Consider the following 19,431-nt stretch of genomic DNA (forward strand, 5'->3'; position numbering starts at 1 on the left):
CCAATGGTTGAATGAAGCCTCACGCAATTTATCAAGCCACTTCACAAAAGGAAACTGCTGATGTCAACAAATGACAAGAGTCAAATTCCTGAGGTAGAACTGACACCCCACACTCAGTCTTCCTCTTCTGCAGAATAAATAGCATCAACTATGCCAAGGTCAAGAGGTTTCTTCAGAGTGCACTGCTCTATCACCACATATCCAACAACTCTATCAAAATTAGTTAATGTCAATCTTTGATTAATTTTAACCTTTTTTCTGGACTTTCTTCGCATGACTGTACAGTATAACACAGTGTAGGTGTTCACATTACTGTTTACTGTGTTTATTGTGTGTGAATACTAAATTATGTATACTTTCTGTGTGTATCACTGAGTTAAAGCAGTATAGTAACAGAATAAGTTACACAAAATGATGTAATTGAAATATTTTTATTATAAGGAAATACTGCATATAATTTATTTCTAGGGAACATGTATTAAATAAATGTCTTTTAAACAGAAAAAAAAAATTCCATAACGGGTTACGCATTGATTGGTTGATGAAAATGTGAACAGAGGCTCACAGGAACCTAGGAGCTATGGCTCAGTATTCACCAATTCAGTGTTTGTGATCAATGTATAGAATACAACTACAATGAATAACAAGAATTGACTCTGTGTGTGTGTGTGCGTGTGCGTATTTAAGTATTTCATGACTCAGGCCTCTACATCTCTCACAAACATTTATGCTCAAGGGTAAAAATCACAATGTTTTCAAATAAAGAAAATTTAAAAAAAAAACAAAAGCTGGCAGCAGAGCTGCCTTCAATGGTCCAACTCTCCTGACTACGGGTATATAATAAACACATAAAGGAGATGAGGTATTTTTCATCTCTCATCCCCCCCATATCCCCACCACCCCCCCGATGACAAATTATCACAAGCTTGGCAGGGAAATTAGAAGCCATACACGCATTTTGTTTTCCTTTCTTTTCTACACCTCCTTCACTATGTCTCATTGTACTTTTAAGATACTTTTGATATGGTTCTGTAGTATAAACATGGGAAGAATTCTTGACATTTTTCCTAAATGCATAACCACTGGGTCTCTCTTCTGGATCAATCTCAGGGGTAGTTAAAGCTCTAGGCTTGGTCAATTTCTAAGACGACCTTTGAGAGGACCTGCCACAAAGAAACTTTCACAGGGATGACAATTATGATGTTTCTCTTCAGTATGAATTATCAGATAGTAAAATACTTCTCTGGCCAAAATGTTTTCCTGAATAGTTACATTCAAAAGAAAAGGTATTTCACCAGTACGAGTTCCTTAAAATTGAAGTAAATGACTTGCAAAGGCCTTTACACTCTGGTATGAATTTTTCGATGGTGAGTAAAGGATGAACTGTGGCTGAAGGTTTTTCCACACACACCACATTCAAAGGGTTTCTCTCCAGTGTGAGTTCTCGTGTGTTGAGTTAAGGCAAAGTTGTCACAGAAGGCCTTGTTACAGTCTTTGCATTCATATGGTTTTTCTCCAGTGTGGATCCTATTATGACGAACAAAATTTGCCGGTTGGGTAAAGGCCTTCCCGCATTCTCTGCATACATAGGGCTTTTCGCCAGTGTGAATCCTCATGTGTCGAGTAAAGGAAGAACTATAGTAAAAAGCTTTTGCACACTGTTTACACTCCAAGGGTTTTTCTCCAGTGTGGGTTCTATTATGTCGGATAAAAACCGAGTGGTGTGTAAAGGCCTTTCCACACTCACTGCATTCATAGGGCCTCTCACCAGTGTGAATCCTCATGTGCTGAATTAAAGAAGAGCTGTCACAAAAGGCTTTCCCACATTCCTTGCATTGAAAGGGCTTCTCTCCAGTATGAGTCCTCTTATGCCGGACAAAAGTGGAGCGGTGAGTGAAGGTCTTTCCACATTCACTGCACGCATAGGGTTTCTCTCCAGTGTGAATCCTCATGTGTTGAATAAAGGATGAGTTGAGGCAAAAAGCTTTTCCACATTCTTTGCACAGAAAGGGTTTTTCTCCTGTGTGGGTCATATTATGCTGGATAAAAGTGGAGCGGTGAGTAAAGGCCTTTCCACATTCACTGCACTCATAGAGTTTCTTTCCAGTGTGAATCCTCATGTGTTGAGCAAAGGAAGAGCTGTAGTAGAAAGCTTTCCCACATTCTTTGCACAAAAAGGGCTTTTCTCTAGTGTGTGTCATATTATGCTGGATAAAAGAGGAGCGGTGGGTGAAAGCTTTACCGCATTCTTTGCACTCATAGGGCTTATCTCCAGTGTGAATGCGCTGGTGCTCTGTGAGGTGAGACCTGCGTTTGAAGGCCTTCCCACACTCCACACACTTGTATGGTTTTTCCCCTGTATGAAACCTCGTATGTCGAATGAAGTCGGCCATATAACGACAGGCTTTCCCACATTCACTGCATTTATAGGGCTTCACTCCGGCGTGAATCTGTTGATGCCGAACAAGGGCCCAATTCTTGCTAAACCCTTTCCCACATTCTTTGCATTTATACAGGTTATTCCTTGCATCGGTCACAGGGTCTTTTCTGGGTCCTTGGCCATCATGTTCATGTAGATCATCTTGTATAGTGACTCGCTCCTGTAAAATGGTTAAACACAAACTATCATCTGTCTCCAAATCATCATGTTTATGGCTCAACTTCCTAGGGCATGTCTCCTCGTGGGGGTCTGTTCCTGGCCTCAAGTTTCCTTCCTGCATTTCTGATAGCTTTTCCCGATCCCTGGCTTGCCCCAACCTGGAATCCCTCGAGGCTCCCTGTGTCATTTGGTCCTCAAAAGGGGCTTCCTCAGTGAAGGCCAGCTGAGAAGCAGTAAACTCTGTGGTCTCAGGTTTTGCTTTTTCACCTGAAGGAAATCCAATACAGAAAGGTGTCTATTAGCGATGTCGATGCAGAGCAAATAAAATCACCATCTGAGTGGAAGAATGAAGATGAAATCGAATCCTTCTGACGCCTGTAGCATTTACACAGCTATCGCGCTCAGGTTTACAATTTCTTTCTTTGCTAACCCACGCACTCGTGACATCTTTAAAAGCTAACCCAGGAAGAAACACTTGGGCACGGCATAGAGAATGCGGAGTGGAGACGACTCCTCACTTCCCAGAATGGAGGAGGGTGGGCAGAGCAATGACTACACTGTGTGTAACGACTGCGCCCTAGCACGTCATGGTATGACAGCACAGGGAAGGTACACATAACTTGGCCCACGTGGGAGGCAGAAAGAGATCAGTGGAGGCTACCCAGAAAAGGTTCTATGGGAGCTTATTTCCAGAGGAGAGCAGGGGCTCCCTGACGGAAATAGGAGAGAGACTGCAGTGGATGACAAAGCACAAGTGTGCAGTGTCTTGACAGAATGCTGAATGCCAGGCAAAGTGAGGAGGATGAGAGCACGATGAAGATGAGGATGGAGAGGCAGGTGGGGACAGAGGAGACACGAAAGCTCGCGGTTCTGGGCTGTGCGATAGTGGGGGATGGTGAGAAGCTAGCGGGTGGGCATACGGACTCTACTTTGTCTGGGTAAAGACTAGGTGAACAGATGCCAAATAGATATCATCTAGATGAAGAGAATTATAAATGTATCACATTAACGAAGATCTATGTGAAAAGGGAGATTAGTCATATAAAGTTCTCCTTAAATTCACCTACAAATTCTATACAACTTCAGATTAAGCGTTTAGCTTATAGAGTTTTTCAAGGATAGTGACAAGCTCATTGAGGAATTTATATAAAAGAACGAACACACCAGGATATCTCCACAGAAGAATAAAGCAGGGACATTTGCCCTTTGAGGAATTAGGATTATGATGATTAGATGCATCAAGGCAGTATGATGTAGGCATAGATTTAAGATAAACTGCCGAACTATCAAAGGAAAAAACAGAATTGAGAACTCAGAAATGTACGTATATACTTTGATATATGACAGAAGTAGCAGAGGGGCCAATGGGAAAAGGAGGGACTATTCAATAAACGGATCTAGAGAAATCATTTGCCATATGAAATTGCATTCTTAACCTCACACCGCATAAAAAACTAACTCCAGACTGATTAAGACCTTACTGTCAGAAGCTCAACATTAACAGTTTTTAGTAAATAGTATAAATGAATATCTTTTAGATCTTGGGAAAGTGAAAGATTTCATAAGATACAAAAGCATTAACTGTAAAAGAAAAGACTGGTCAAATTGACTAAATATAATTTTTTAAAAGGCAAACAAGGGTGTCTAAATATCAGATAAAGTAAATGAGAAGAAGAGGGTCATTATAGAATGATAAAAAGATCAAAACACCAGGAAGAGGTAACAATCCTAAAATGCATGCAACAAATATCAGAGCCTCAAATCAACCCAAAAACTGAGTTCAAAGGATAAATAAACAAAACCACAATTACAGGTGGGAAATTCAACACTCCACTTTTTCATCGCAGAAGATACATACTGGCCAATGAACACATAAAGAGGGGCACCTGGGTGGCTCAGTTGGTTGGGTATCCAGCTTTTGATTTTGGCTCACGTCGTGATCTTGTGGTTCATGGGATCGAGCCCCGTGTTGAGCTCTGTGCTGAAACAGAGCCTGCTTGGGATTCTCTCTCTCTCTCTCTCTCTCTCTCGCTCTCTGTGCCCCTCCCTGGAGCACACTCTGCCCCTCTCTCTCTCAAAAATGGATGAATGCACATTAAAGAAAAAAAAATATGAAGAGGTGATCAACTTTCTTGGATATGAGGAAAGGGCAAAAAGACCACAATGAGATACCATATATTTACCTGACTGAAAATAAGAACATGACAATATCAGGTGTTGGAAAGGATGTGGATCCATGAAATCGTTATTATAATGCAGGTAAAGAAACAGCAGGGCAGCATCTAGTAACGTTCTCCTTTTGCTTACCTGATAATAATCGAAAAATTCTAGCCCTTGGGAACACTACTAAGAGAAATTCCTACACATGCATGAGGATATAGTGTATGTGAATTTTCATGGCAGCACTCTGTGGGTGTGAAAAACTGGAAACAAGAAAATGCCCATGAAGATAAATGAATACACTGTGTTATATTCATGCAAATGACTACAGAAGAAAAAATAAGTGAACTATACCAACGTGCTGGGTGAGTCTTAGCAATATACTGTTGAATAAAAAGTACAAATCACATAAGACAATGTAAACTATGATATGCTTTTTATAACGTTCAAATAAAAAAGCAAAATATACATGAGTACAATGAAGTAATTTTTAAATTTGTTTTGAGAATGTCAGTTTATAATGGTATTATAAAAATGTGTGCATGGGATACACGGACCCCTATGTTTATACCGGCATTGTTTACAATAGCCAAGGTATGGAAGCATCCATCGACTGATGAATACATAAAGAAGATGAAATACACACACACACACACACACACACACACACACACACACTGGAATACTCAGCCATAAAAAAGAGTGAAATCTTGCCATTTGCAACAACATGGATGGAACTAGAGAGTATAGTGCTAAATGAAATAAGTCACTCAGAGAAAGACATATACCATATGATTTTGCCCATATGTGGAATGGTAGAAACAAACGAGCAAAGGGAAAAAAAGAGACAGACAGAGACAAACCAGGAGACAGATTCTTAACTATAGAGCACAAACTGATGGTGACCAGATGGGAGGTGGGTGGGGGGATGGGTTAAATAGGTGATTGGGATTAAGGAGTGCACTTGTGGTGATGAGCACCAAATGATTAAGATAAGAGTGTAAAAACATATGTATATATCTTGCATTTATTTATTTACTATGGTAAAATTTATATAAAATTTACCATTTTAAGATGAAACAATCTTTTTTTTTTAATTTTTTTTTTTAACATTTATTTTATTTTTGAGACAGAGAGAGACAGAGCATGAACGGGGGAGGGTCAGAGAGAGGGAGACACAGAATCTGAAACAGGCTCCAGGCTCTGGGCTGTCAGCACAGAGCCCGACGCGGGGCCTGAACCCACGGACCGCGAGATCATGACCTGAGCCGAAGTCGGCCGCTTAACCGACTGAACCACCCAGGCGCCCCGAAACAATCTTAAAATGTAATAGAATAATTAGATGAAGTGGAAACATTCCTTGAAATATTCAAATTACCAAAACTGACACAAGAAAAAACAGAATATATGAATAGCCCTATATTTACCCTCAAAGCAAATCTTGTTATGGACTGAATGTTTGTGTTCCCCCAAAATTCATGTGTTGAAGCCCTAACCTCCAATGTGAATTTGAAGATAGGGCCTTTGATAGAAGCAATTAAGGTTAAATGAGGTAATAAGCGTAGGGCCCTGATCTGATAGCATTAGTGTCCTTATAAGAAGAGACACAAGAGTGTTCTCCCTCTTCTCCCAACCATCCCCAGCACACACACCACATCTGGAAAGACTATGGTCTCCCTTTGTCTTCTTATGAGGATACCAATCCCATCATGGGAGCTCCACCCTCATGATCTCATCTAAACCCAATCATCTCCCCAAATCCCGACCTCCTAATATCACTCTGGGGGTTAGGGTTCCATCATATGAATTCTGGGAGGACATATAAAATGTTCCTAACAGTGTTACATGAGAAAAATCATACAAATCAACTAGCCCAGCATATGGCAAATATTCAATAAGGTGTAGACCACCATTTATTATCATTATTATAGGTGTTACATTTGCCAGTCAGAATGTCAACAGTAATGCAAGAACATTTTTAGTACTGCAGTGCTGAGAAACACTACTGAGTCTCAAAGAGTAAAGGGGAAGATGCCACCTGCTCCCCAGTATGCACAGCAGTGAGGACTACTGGGAATGTGAAATGGTGCAGTCCCTTTGAAACTGTTTGGTGGTTTCTACTGAAGCTAATCATACACCTAGACCATGATCCAGCCAGTCCACTCATTTGCATATTCCCAACAGAAACGTGCGCCATATCCAACAAAAATATCAAGAATATTCGTAGCTGTGTTCTTCACAATATTCCAAAAAATGGAGCCCAAGCCAAATAACAGTCAAATGGGTAAATGAAATCTATTCATTCACTGAGACACGGCACAGTAAGAAATAACTCCAAATTTGCAACCGCATGACAGACTTCGGAGCAACAATGATTATCAAAAGAAGACACACAGAACAGTATCATGTATTGTGGGGATCCATTTATAAGTCTTCAAAACTCATCTACAGTCACTGGGTTGAGTGCCCATTATTTTTGTAGAAGGAGATATTAAAAAAGAGGGAGCACAAGAAGCCTGTGAGGCACTGGAAATACTGTATTTTTTTGACCTGTGTGGTGGTACTCGGGTTTATATGAGTAAAACTTCAGGAAGATGAACCTTTAAGACTTGTACATTCACTATGTGTAAGTTACACTTTAGTACAGCAACTAAAGAAAATAGTAAAAAATAGTAAAGGGGAGGCCTAGACATCCTGTGTAGATGTCTCTTCAGAGAATGAGAAAACTCCTCCCGGAAGCTTGGTTGTTCGGGTGAAAGAGAGTCATCAACATTTAGATGCTGTTGGAGAGCCAAGAGCAATTTTTTTTCATGTTTCCCCCAGGGTCAGAAACTTCACTGTGTTTTCTGAGAGAAGATGAATTAGGTGAGAAGGCGAAGATACAGAAGAGGCAAGAAATAAGTTGAAGACTCAAGGTCCCTGATGCAGCAGACTCTTGTTTGGCTTCCTGTAATTGCTAACTTGTGATGCTTACAACCTATTACGATCCCTCTAGCTAAATGCTACAGGGCCTTGATTTTGCTTCTAAAGAACAGAATATGGCATTCGTAACAATGTGGATGGAACTAGAGTGTATTATGCCAAGAGAAATAAGTCAGCCAGAGAAAGGCAAATATCATATGATTTCACTCATATGTGGAATTTAAGAAACAAAACAGATAAACATAGGGGAAGGGAAGGAAAATAAGATAAAAACAGAGAAGGAAGCAAACCATAAGAGACCCTTAAATACAGAGAACAATCTGAGGCTGGGGGGTGGGTGGATGGGCTAAATGGGTCCGCACTAATGAGGACCTTTCTTGGGATGAGCACTGGGTGTTCTATGTAAGTGATGAATCACTAAATTCTATTCCTGAAACCAATATTACACTATATGTTAACTAACTTGAATTTAAATGAAAAAGAATAGAATATGCAAAATGACGGAATGTAAGAGATGAGGTTTTGTGTCCCATCCATCTTGCTGGAGTCTCTCCCACCATCACTTGATCTGAAGAAGGAAGCTGACATGTTGTGAGGTGCCTATGACTGTGGCTTGTGCCGACCCCAAGTTGTGCCTGGACCTCCGACCCACGGAAGGAAAACAGTAAATGAGTGATATTTTAACCTGCTATGTTTGTGGTAATGTTGCCACATGGCCATAGATAGCACACCTGAAAAGGCAGGTGAAGGTGGGATCTAGATCCACGCTGTAGATAAGAACTCTGCTGCAGAGGTGAGTCTGTAAGGGTGAAAGAGCAGGAAAACCAAGCACGTAGCCTCTATTCTCAGTGTGAAATAGGCCACAATGCTGAGTTATCAGTAACGAGGCAGGTGGTGATATCTGGAAGAAGGGGAGTGGTTGGAAGCAGACGGAAGACACAGAGCAGACCAGAGGCACACAGCAGATCCGGGGAGACCAGTTAGACTTCTGTTAGAGTCATGCAGGCAGGAGACGACTACAGCTTGGACAAAGGGTGCTGATGCAGAACTGACAGAGTTGGTCAAGGTGACAGATTCAGGAGACATGGATGATGAAACGTGATCAACATTCAGGAATGGCTGGAGAGAGGGTATGAAGAAGGTAGAGGTGTCGCGGGGTCTACTTTTGCTGCTGGCTTTCGTGACTTATTCGACGGTAAGACCGTTAATTGAAAATTGGGAGATGGGAGGCGTGGGCCAAATCGTGAGGTCCCTTTTAGGATGAGAGTGTGAAGTACCTCTGGAACATTCAAGTGAAGATGTGGAACTGCAGAGGGGGGTGAAGATGTGAGACAGATTCTAGGGGTGGGGGGGGGGGTGGCCAGATACTCACTGGCTGAGCAGCCAGAAGGAACACGAGAGGAGAGAGATCATGAACCGGCATTGGCACCTCTCTGTCCACGTGATGGGTCCAGCTGCCCTGAGCAGCTCAGATGTGGGGCTGACAAGGCGAATGTCTCCCTGAAGTTTTGTAAGACAGGAGGGCAAGAAGACAACAAGGCTAGGGATTGTTTCTGAATATGTTTCACAAATGGACGGACGGATGCGTGCACGGATGCACTGAGGAATAAATGAATGAATAGGGAAGGTGGAAAAGGGAAGGATGCAAGGTACAGCTGGAGGTAGTAATCTGCAGCAAAAGAAAGGACTATCTTTTCTGAATTCGGAAGGGAGTCTGAGATAACATTATTCATTATGACTAATAATGCACGAATATTACTCACCTGTAACCTTTCTTACTTTGTCACTTACTTTGGGTCAGGCAGTGAATAAACTTGTTAATTACAAGTTTCCCGCTATCTAATTACATTTCCAAACGATCCAATGATGCAGAAGCTATCATTACTGTGTTTTCTAATGTAGGCTAGTTTAGCAGACCGAGTGTATGTTCATCATATTGCTGGCCCCTTCCTCTTGGGCACAAAGCTGAACCACATTTCCCAGTCTGATGCAACATGTAGCCTAATACCCAGCTCTTGTCAATGGAATGTGAATGGAAGTGAAGTATGTGTGCAGGCGGATATGCCTACAGATCTTCCTCAACCTAGGATGGGGTTATGTCCCAATAAACCCATCAAAATGCCTTTCATATACCTAACCTACCACACATCATAGCTTAGCCTGGACGACCTTAAACATGCTCGGTACACTTACATTACCCTACAGTTGGGCAAAATCATCAAAAGGAAAGACTGTTTTCCAATAAAGCGTTGAATATCTTGTGCAATGTATTGAATATTATACTGAACGGGAAAAACAGAATGGTTGTGGGGCGCCTGGATGGCTCAGTCAGTTAAGTGTCCGACTAGCTCAGGTCCCGATCTTGCGGTTTATGAGTTCAAGCTCCACGCTGGGCTCTGTACTGACACCTCGGAGCCTGGAGCCTGCTTCAGATTCTGTGTCTCCCTCTTTCTCTGCCCCTCCCCTGCTCACACTCTGGCGCTCTCTCTCTCTCAAGAATAGATACACATTAAAAAAAAATTTTTAAGCCAGAATGGCTGTAAGTGTACTGGTTGTTTACCTGCAGGATTGCATGGCTAACTGGGAGGTGCAGCTCACTGCACTGCCCAGCATCGGGAGACACTACCCTGCTGCAGTATCACCAGCCCAGGAAAAGATCCCAACTCAAAATTCCAAGTCCAGTTTCTACTTCATGTGTACCACTTTCACACCATTTTGAAGGGGAAAAATCCTAATTTGCACCACTGCAAGGTGGAGGCCGTCTGTCCTCTCCTTCTCTCCCATTCCCCTTGGCGAGTTGGACGGTGCCAGGGCAACCTTATAGCCCCATACCGACAACAGAATGCACCTGGGTCCCTGAATACGTGGTACAGAGTTCCCCTGCTGATCCACATTAACTATGGCATGAATGAGAAAAAAAACTCTTTATCTGTTGACTCACCTAGACTTGGGAGTTTATCTTTTATAGCAGAGAATTAACTTAGCCTAACTTGTCTATCAAAGGTATAGTGAGGTCATGCAACTTCCCCAGGGTCATGAGGCTGATGAGTGGCTAAGCATTTAGAGCCGTGTCTTACTCAGTATACTACATTCTAACCCTAATAAAGGCAGAGTGTGATGAGGAGGAAAGACAGGGGAAATATGGCTGGAGTACTCCATCATCAACCAAGACCCCAGGAAAGCCACAAGAAGCAGCTACCCATGAAATTTCAGAAACAGAGATTCCCCCGGTAATCTGTCAGTTGCCATGACACCCACCTGCCGGATTCTCAGCCACCTACCTGTATAGGTGCTTTTGGAGATGCCTCTCTTCCCTGTCCAGAGTTCTTGCCCAGGCTCCAGTGGGTAGATCAGTTCTGGTTTGGGAACAGGATGTCCTGTGTATGGAAAAATAAATGGGGCATGGGTATATAGGTAAGGACAAAAGAAAAATTCTCAAGTATACAGGGTTCAATCTCATGAACCATGAGATCATGACCTGAGCCAAAATCAAGAGTCCATCCTTAACCGACGGAGCTACCCAAGCACCCCGGAGAACTATGCTTCTTATACAACAATCCCTGTCATAGACACAGAGATAATAATCAAAAGGTTAGACCAGAATTATGGTGAGGCTGTGAGGAGAGAGGAAGTTGGGTCCCAGAGGCCTTCTCAATCAGCCATGCTTAGAGAAAGAGGATGGAATGAAAGTCCATGGGTATCACTCAGGAGAGTGATGAGGTCTTACCCAGTGAGACCAGGAGCCCACAGGTCTCCAGCATCACCTCCTGGTATAAGGTCCTCTGGGCCAGATCCAGTTGTCTCCATTCCTCTCCAGTGAAGGTCACAGCCACGTCTTCGAATGACACTAATGCCTGCAATGTCAAAGAGAGGTGGTGGGTGGCTGTACATCTAATAAATGAGATGATAACCAATTGCTTGGCCACCAGCGGAAGTCCAGAAAGACCTGAGGCCTGAACCCCTGAGTAATTCCTGAGAACCTAGTTCTGTGCTGGGCTCAGGAGAGAGGCAGATGGTGCCTCTGACAGAATAAAAGGTGTGGAAGAGAAAAGCCTCCTGTGTAGGAAGCCACTGGAGAAAGACACAAACAATGCTAATCTCATATGGGTTGTGAGCAGCAGATCGAAAGTGCTCTGAGATGTTGGAAGAATGGGGAAAAATAACTCAAATAATGACAGTAGCAGCGGAGCCTTTCTGGTCCACACTGCTTGCCTGCATCTGAGGGCTTCAGATGCTGTGTTAAAGCAACCAAAAGCCCGTGGGTCTGGAGCTAGACTCCTGGAGTTTAAATCCAGTCTTGGGGGCACCTGGGTGGCTCCGTCAGTTGGGCGTCTGACTTCGGCTCGGGTCATGATCTCACGGTTCGTGGGTTCGAGCGCCGTGTCAGACTCAGTGCTGACAGCTCGGAGCCTGGAGCCGGCTTCGGATCCTGGGTCTCCCTCTCTCTCTGTTCCTCCCCTGCTCACGCTCTGTCTCTGTCTCTCTCTCAAAAATAAAGAAACATTAAAAAAAAAAATTTTTTTTAAATCCAGTCTTGTGAACCAACACATGCTAACTTCTTTCAGCCTCGATTTCTCTATCAATACAGTAATAGTTTATGCTTCATCAGGCTGGTGTGGGAATTAGAATGTTCTAAAAGCAAACACTGCAAGAGTCCAGCACGTGCAGTGCTCGATGGATTTGTGAATTTCTTAACTGTTTCACAGCCCACGAGGTAAGCGCCATCTTCTCCGTTTTTCAACCAGCAAACTGAGGCTCAAGCCAAGTCAACCAGAGTTGTCATGCCTAATGAGACGGGGCAAGATTTGAACCCAGGTCCCTCTGGTCCAGCCATGGTGGGGAGGTTAGATTTAATCTAAGTATGAAAGAGTCCCAGAGGGAAAAATCTTTCTTTCTTTTTTTTAAGTTAATTTATGTATTTTGAGAGAGAGAGAGAGAGAGAGAGAGAGAGAGAGCACACATGCGTGAGTGTGATGGGCAGAGAGCAAGGGAGAGAGAGAATCCCAAGCAGGTTCTGCACTGTCAGCCCGGAGCCCAAATTGGGGCTCTGTCTCATGAACCGTGAGATCATAACTTGAACAGGAATCATGAGTCAGAGGCTTATCCAACTGAGCCTCCCAGGCGCCCCAAGGGAAAAACCTTTCACTCATCAATCACTTACTGGGCACCGGTGCAGGCCCAGCACTTTCTAGGCCTAGGGACAGAACAGACACCAGGACCTCACACTCCAGGGCTGGGGAAAGGTCCCCAACAAGAAACTAAATAAATGAGCCAGATCAAGTCACACGGCCCTAAGGGCTCCAAGAAGCAACAAAGGACAGTGAGGTGACTGAAAACATTAGGGGACTTATGTCCCCAAGGCAGGGCAACCCGGGAAGGCCCCCAGGGCAACCGGGGAAGGCTTCCCTGAGGGGTCACTGGAACAGGCTGAAGTGAAGTCGGGGAGCGGGCCAGGTAAGAAAAGATGAATAACTAAGCCAAGTGGTCGGAGGCAGGATGAGAGTAAACAGGGTGACGTGCTAGAGAGTAACTTAGGGCCTGTTGTGTGTTTACGTCCCAAGAGACACAGCATTCCTGGACACCGTCATTAATGAGAGTCCCTTCACAAGCACAGGTTTTCCCCACGATCTGAAAGCAAAGTGTTCCCATGAAAACTTTTCTAAGCCAAAAGGGCAGTAAAGTGAAGAGTATCCCTCACTTTCTGGAAGTTCCCTTTACCGCCACTTTGCTTTTAAGAAAAACTTACATTCGCAACTCTTTTCACCAACCAAAAGAAATCCAAAGAGGATTTTTGTGTTTACCTTACTACTGTAGGTCTCTCCTAAAAGCCAGTGGCAAAATCCACACCTTTGGAAAGTGTGGGAACCTGTATAAGAAAATGTGTTCAACAGGAAAATGGATTCACCGCAAACCAACCTCACTTGTAATACACAGACGGCGCCTGCAGAGTTCAATCCGGTGACTGTCTTGTCTTCCCACCTGTCCAGGGACCTTCCACTGCTATCAGAAAAGCAGCAATTCAAAAAACGCGACTCCCCCCTTACCTCTGCTCTAGAGCTCCCATCCCCTACAGACCTGTGGCAGGGATGGGCCAGACTGTCCCCGGAGTGAGCCTAAGAGCAGAGCAGGGCCAGGGAAGTCCCTCTCAGAAGCGCATCCAGAGTGATGTTCTCTGGGTCATGCTGAGCACTGAAGGGCACACGTCACAAGTGTACCCTCTCTGATTCCCTCAACTGAGAAAAATCGTTAATACACGGTATTCCAATTTCAGATTCGACGGAATGGAGGCCAAGGGCAGTGAAAGGCAAGCTGAGGTCAGAGGCAGAAATGGGGGTCTCCCCTGACAACCTCTGGCCTGGATTCAGAACCCGAGGTTGGAAGTTAGTAAGATCTGCTCCTCTCCCGCCCCCATTCCTCCAAGACCCCCAGATCCAAGAGCATTAAGAAGGAACGGCCAGGAGTCCCAGGATCTATATCACATTGAGTGGAACCGTGCGAACACCGACCGCAGCGCGCGTGGGCATGTGGGACCCACCACTCACCAGCGCCGGCGCCGCCATAGGGCCCACGGCCGAGCGAGACTTCGCGAAGCTGCGACTAACGCCCGTCCCAGCGGGCTCAGCCGACCCCTCGCCCCAGCCCTGGGCCGGGTGGTCTGGCACCTCGGTCTCCGCTGTGTAAACGCGCAACAAGGTCCAAGGGGCCGCCTGCGGGTACCGCAGGGACGAAGGGCTGGTGCCGAGGCGGGGGGCAACCCCGTTACAGGTGGAGTCAGGGCTCAAATAGCTCAGTCTGGAAGCCCCTTCTGGGAAGCAGCCTCCCCGGCCTCCAATTACAAGCTCCGCTAAGCACAGACCCGTTACAACCAAATGAGGTCCTAGAGAGGACGCCAGAAGTCCCGCCCACTCTGCGGCAGGAAACGCCCCTCTCCGCTCTCCGTCATTGGCTGAGCGCCCGCCTCTGACGTCAGAAACACTCCCTGCTGGGTAATGTAGTTTCTGACTGACTCTTAGTGATGGGGAGTGTACTTCCCATTCTCTGAGAAACGTGGTGTTTAAGTTCCAAAGACAGGGCTATGGCTTTTAAGAGGTTGAAGGAGAAGCACATAGAGTTCAGCAGCCCTTCAGCCATACATAAAAAACAGATCCAGAATCCAACCACTTCTCCCACTTCCATGGCCCCCATACTAGTCCAGCCACCACCAAAACTTACCTGGACTAGTGTAATAGCCTCATCCCTTGCCTTCCTGCCTCCTCCCTTACTCCCAGAATCTGTTCTCCACTCCGCAGCCAGAGAGGCCACATAACTTCACTGTTCCCATCACATTCAGGAAAACATCCAACCTCTCAGGCTACCACTCCACACCCAACTCTTACTCTCCTCATCTGCCAGAAAGAAAAGAGAGCCGTGATTCTCTGAACATTCCCAGCTCAGCCTCACCAAGTATTTGGACATGCTGGTACCTTTGCCTGGGATAATTTCCACTGGTTGCCAGACATAGGAACTGTTCCATATAAACTCAGGACCTTGGGCTTGGGGTTTCCATAAGCATGTTCCCAGCTGAGGTCAAAGAAGATGAGACTCTGCCTTCTAATTTCAGCTCAATGCTGTAAATAAGAGTCCTGTGAATGATATAATGACTGCCACATTTTTAGTGAGGTTGAGCTTTTAGTTGGTGATGTTGCTGTTTAAAATGGGCCGTAGACACAGTGCTGAAGTGCTGTCTGGTGTCCCAAAGCACAAGAAGGCTGTGATGTGCCTCATGGAGAAAACACATGTGTTAGATAAACTGTGTTCAGGCATGAGTTACAGAGCTGTCAGCTATGAATTCAATGCTAATGAATCAACAATATATATTAAATAAAGTGTCTCTAAACAGAAACATATAAAATGACATTAAACATTGATCTATTGATGAAAATGTTGTGCAGGGGCTTACAGGATCCTAACCCTCCAGTTCCCCTAGGAGCAGTGATTCTATATTCACTAATTCAGTGTTTGGGGTGACTTTACAGAACATAAGCTATGGCAGAAAATGCGAATAGACTGTAGCTGGTTTCCAGGGACTATTTAGGGGCACATGCAAAATGTACGTCGTATCATGTGTAGGCCAATGTTGGACAGTGCTGCAGAGAGAACAGTGGAGAATAGGTGAGAGATGGAGGCCAGACAGGTGGGGGACTCGACAGGGACCAGAAGTCAGAGTAAAAATGACAGGCTGGCAAATGGGGAAGCAAAGGTAGAAATGTGGTGTGGCTAGTGACTTTGATAGGGAAAAATCTGTTAGGAGATGGCCAACAAGGACCGATAGGGGAATTCCAGTCCCTGCCCGAAGACTCCTGTTCCGGGTTTTTCTTCCTACCCCGCTTGCCTCGCTCTGGAACAGGCTATAAATTGTCCCCGCTACTGATGCTCTGGGCTCACACCTCTGGAGAATGATCTCCTCTGAGCCCACCGGTGTAAAATAAACCTCCTGCCTTCCAAGATCTCCGAGTGCTGCTTGGTTCTTCCGCCCAGTGATCCAGACCACTGTCCGTTGCAACTTTGATATGAAACAAATGGTAAACATGGGGCAGTTTGCCAGTACATTTGAACTAAGCCTTAACATTATACCCTCCCCGGGTCCCCACTTAGCAGGACCTGGCCCACTGTGAACTTCCCTGGCTGCAGCTGTACTTGTGTCTGCCTGGCCAAGCGCTGGGGGCTTCCGCCTGACCCTGCGCCAGTCGGGAAACTAAACGGGACCTGGAGGACACACAAGTCCTAAGGAAACATAGGGAAGGTGAACAACCTAGCACACACAGAACGTGGGAACTACAACTAACATAGAGAACTGTTGAGGAAGTATCTCTCAGGCATAGCCTGGCAGTCCCTACAAGCATTGACCACGTCAGTGCCCAAATTCTTGGCACAGGCAGACCTCAGAAATATCAGGCGGAGGGAGGGGGAAGAACTTGGGGTAGAGAGGTGCCGCACATCCGGACACAGTCACCTGACTAGAGAGAGGCCAAGCTGGGTGGGAATCATTGAGCAGACTGGAAGAGTTCTGACTCCTAAAACTTCTGCTGGGCTTCCAGGCAGCAGACAGCAGGGCTGCTTGGGAGAGGGAACAGTGGAAATAGCCTATCCCTGACACAACACTTAACATAGGGAATCTGGGAATGAAGCAGTCCTCATTCCCATGGTCTGACTGTGGGAAGGATAGAATAGTCTCTGGGTAAAAGGGGAAGTGAAGAGCCCAGGCCAGGATGGGGTGAAAGTGAGGGCCTTAGCAGGTGAGACTAAAAGGGCAAAGTTCTCCAGCATCATGTCATGGTAGAAGAGTCTCTGAGCCTCATCAAGAAACTCCCACTCTTCCTAGGAGAGGGACACAAACACATCCTCAAACATCACATGGTCCTGCCATGATGGAGACTAGCAAGCCAGTGGTCAGCCTCCCTCCTGAGGAACCCTGTACTACCCTCCACATGCACCCACTGCTCATGCTTCTGCCCAGATCCCCAAATCAGGAACATGGGCCGACTCAGGCCCAGGCACTCAGGCCGTCTCAGGCCCATGAGAGGTGCCCACTCTCTCATCATGGTGATATTGACAGCTGTGTCCAGCCCACAGCCTCAAGAGGCAGGGGGGAGATGGATGCCATCTGAGCTCTGGGCCGTCCCTTCCTGAAAAGAACTGAATTGCCAGGTCCGAGGTTGAAGATTTACCCCTATGCTTCCTTCTAAGAGTTTTGTAGTTTTACCTCATATATCAGATCTATGCTCCATTTTGAGTTGAACATTTTATACGGAGTCAGGTAAAGTTCCAACTTTATATCTTTCATGTAGATATCCAGTTGTCCCATCACCATTTGTTGAATAGACTATTCTTTCCCCATGGAATGGTCTTGGCCATCTCGTCAAAAAGCAATTGATCATATATATACATATATATATGTATATATATGGGTTCATTCTTGGACTCTCCTATTTTACTGCCAGTACCACACTGTTTTAATTACTATACATTTGTAGCAAGTTCTTTTTTTAAAAAAAAAAATTTTTAATGTTTATTTATTTTTGACAGAGAGACAGAGAGAGAGACAGAGCATGAGCAGGGGAGGGGCAGAGAGGGAGGGAAACAGAATCCGAAGCAGTCTCCAAGCTCCGAGCTGTGAGCTTCGAGCTTCCAACACAGAGCCTGACGCGGGGCTCGAACTCACAGGCCGGGAGATCATGACCTGAGCCGAAGTCGGACGCTCAACCGACTGAGCCACCCAGGCACCCCCATTTGTAGCAAGTTCTGAAATCAGGAAGTATGAGCCTTCCAACTTTGTTCTTCCTTTTCTAAGATTGTTTTGGCCATTCTTGGTTCCTTGAATTTCCATATGAATTTGAAAATCAGTTTGTCGATTTCTACAAAGAAACTAGCTGGGATTTTGATAGTTGAATCTGTAGATAAATTTAAGGAGTATTGCCCTCTTAACAACATGGTCACATGAGCATGGATGTCTTTCCATTTATTTAAGTCTTCTTTAGTTTCTTTCAGCATGTATGTGACTTTCCATATACAAGCTTTGGTTACATTTATTTCCAAGTATTTTATCCTTTTTGATGATTTTATAAATGAAATTGTTCTCTTAAATCCATTATGGGTTGTCCATTGTTGGTGTTACCAACACTCAAAATCAGTTGGTTGATTATGGGTTGATTTCTTTATTTCAGCAGTTTTTTAAGATGTTATCCTACTGCCTTGTGGTATCCATGATTTCTGATGGGAATTGGCTGTTGGTCTCAGTGAGAATCCCTTCTAGCTTTTGCACTGCTGGTGGGAATGGAAACTGGTGCGGCCACTCTGGAAAACAGGATGGAGGTTCCTCAAAAAAATTTAAAAAAAAATAGAACTACGCTACGACCCAGTAATTGCACTACTAGGTATTTGTCCAAGGGTTAGAGGTGTGCTGTTTCAAAGGGGCACATGCACCCCAGTGTTTATAGCAGCTATCAACATAGCCAAAGTATGGAAAGAGCCCAAATGTCCACTGATGAATGAATGGATAAAGAAGATGTGGTATACACACACACACACACACACACACACACACACACACACACACACAATGGAGTATTACTCAGCAATCAAAAAGAATGAAATCTTGCCATTTGCAACTACGTGGATGGAACTGGAGGGTATTATGCTAAGTGAAATTAGTCAGTCAGAGAAAGACAAATATCATATGACTTCAATCATATCCAGAGTTTAAGATACAAAACATTTATCTGGCAGGGGAGATACCATGATCACGAAAGTGGTTTTCCCAGGGCGAGGTCTACCCATTGCACTCAGAATGTGCCGACCCGTGATTTTCCTAAATGTGGGACACTCGACTGCATAACTTGTGGTAGTGGGGGACTGTGTTTGTGCTTTCCCCTAAACAAAAAAAAAATTTTTTTAAAGATACAAAACAGATGAACATAAGGGAAGGGAAGCAAAAATAATATAAAAATGGGGGGGGGGCAAAACATAAGAGACTCCAAAAAATAGATAACAAACTAAGGGTGCTGGAGGGGTTGTGGGTGGGGGAGATGGGCTCAATGGGCAAGGGACGTTAAAGAGGACACTCGCTGGAATGAGCACAGGGTGTTATATGTAGGTGATGAATCACTGGCTTCCACTCCTGAAATCATTATTGCACTATATGCTAACTAACTTGGGTGTAAATTAAAAAAAAAAAAAAAGAATCCCTTCTACATGATGAGCCACTCCTCTCT

General features: G+C 44.7%; 1 protein-coding gene and 1 non-coding gene across 2 annotated transcripts; one reads left to right on the forward strand and one right to left on the reverse strand.

The window, feature by feature from the left end:
* Positions 1 to 497: 497 nt before the first annotated feature.
* Positions 498 to 14,549, reverse strand: ZNF599 (zinc finger protein 599). The gene is made up of 4 exons (XM_007096750.3): positions 14,224 to 14,549; positions 11,409 to 11,535; positions 10,963 to 11,058; positions 498 to 2,866 (listed from the first exon to the last, which is right to left on the reverse strand). Exons 1-4 carry the CDS (start codon positions 14,239 to 14,241, stop codon positions 1,341 to 1,343), a joined length of 1,767 nt encoding a protein of 588 aa, XP_007096812.2. The 5' UTR covers positions 14,242 to 14,549; the 3' UTR covers positions 498 to 1,340.
* Positions 14,550 to 18,931: 4,382 nt separating this feature from the next.
* Positions 18,932 to 19,093, forward strand: LOC122234422. Its single transcript, XR_006212217.1, has one exon. It is a non-coding gene; the product is annotated as a U1 spliceosomal RNA (small nuclear RNA).
* Positions 19,094 to 19,431: the final 338 nt, after the last annotated feature.

This window comes from Panthera tigris, chromosome E2 (genome assembly GCF_018350195.1).
Source record: "Panthera tigris isolate Pti1 chromosome E2, P.tigris_Pti1_mat1.1, whole genome shotgun sequence".
In the NCBI taxonomy this organism is placed as follows: Eukaryota; Metazoa; Chordata; class Mammalia; order Carnivora; family Felidae; genus Panthera; species Panthera tigris.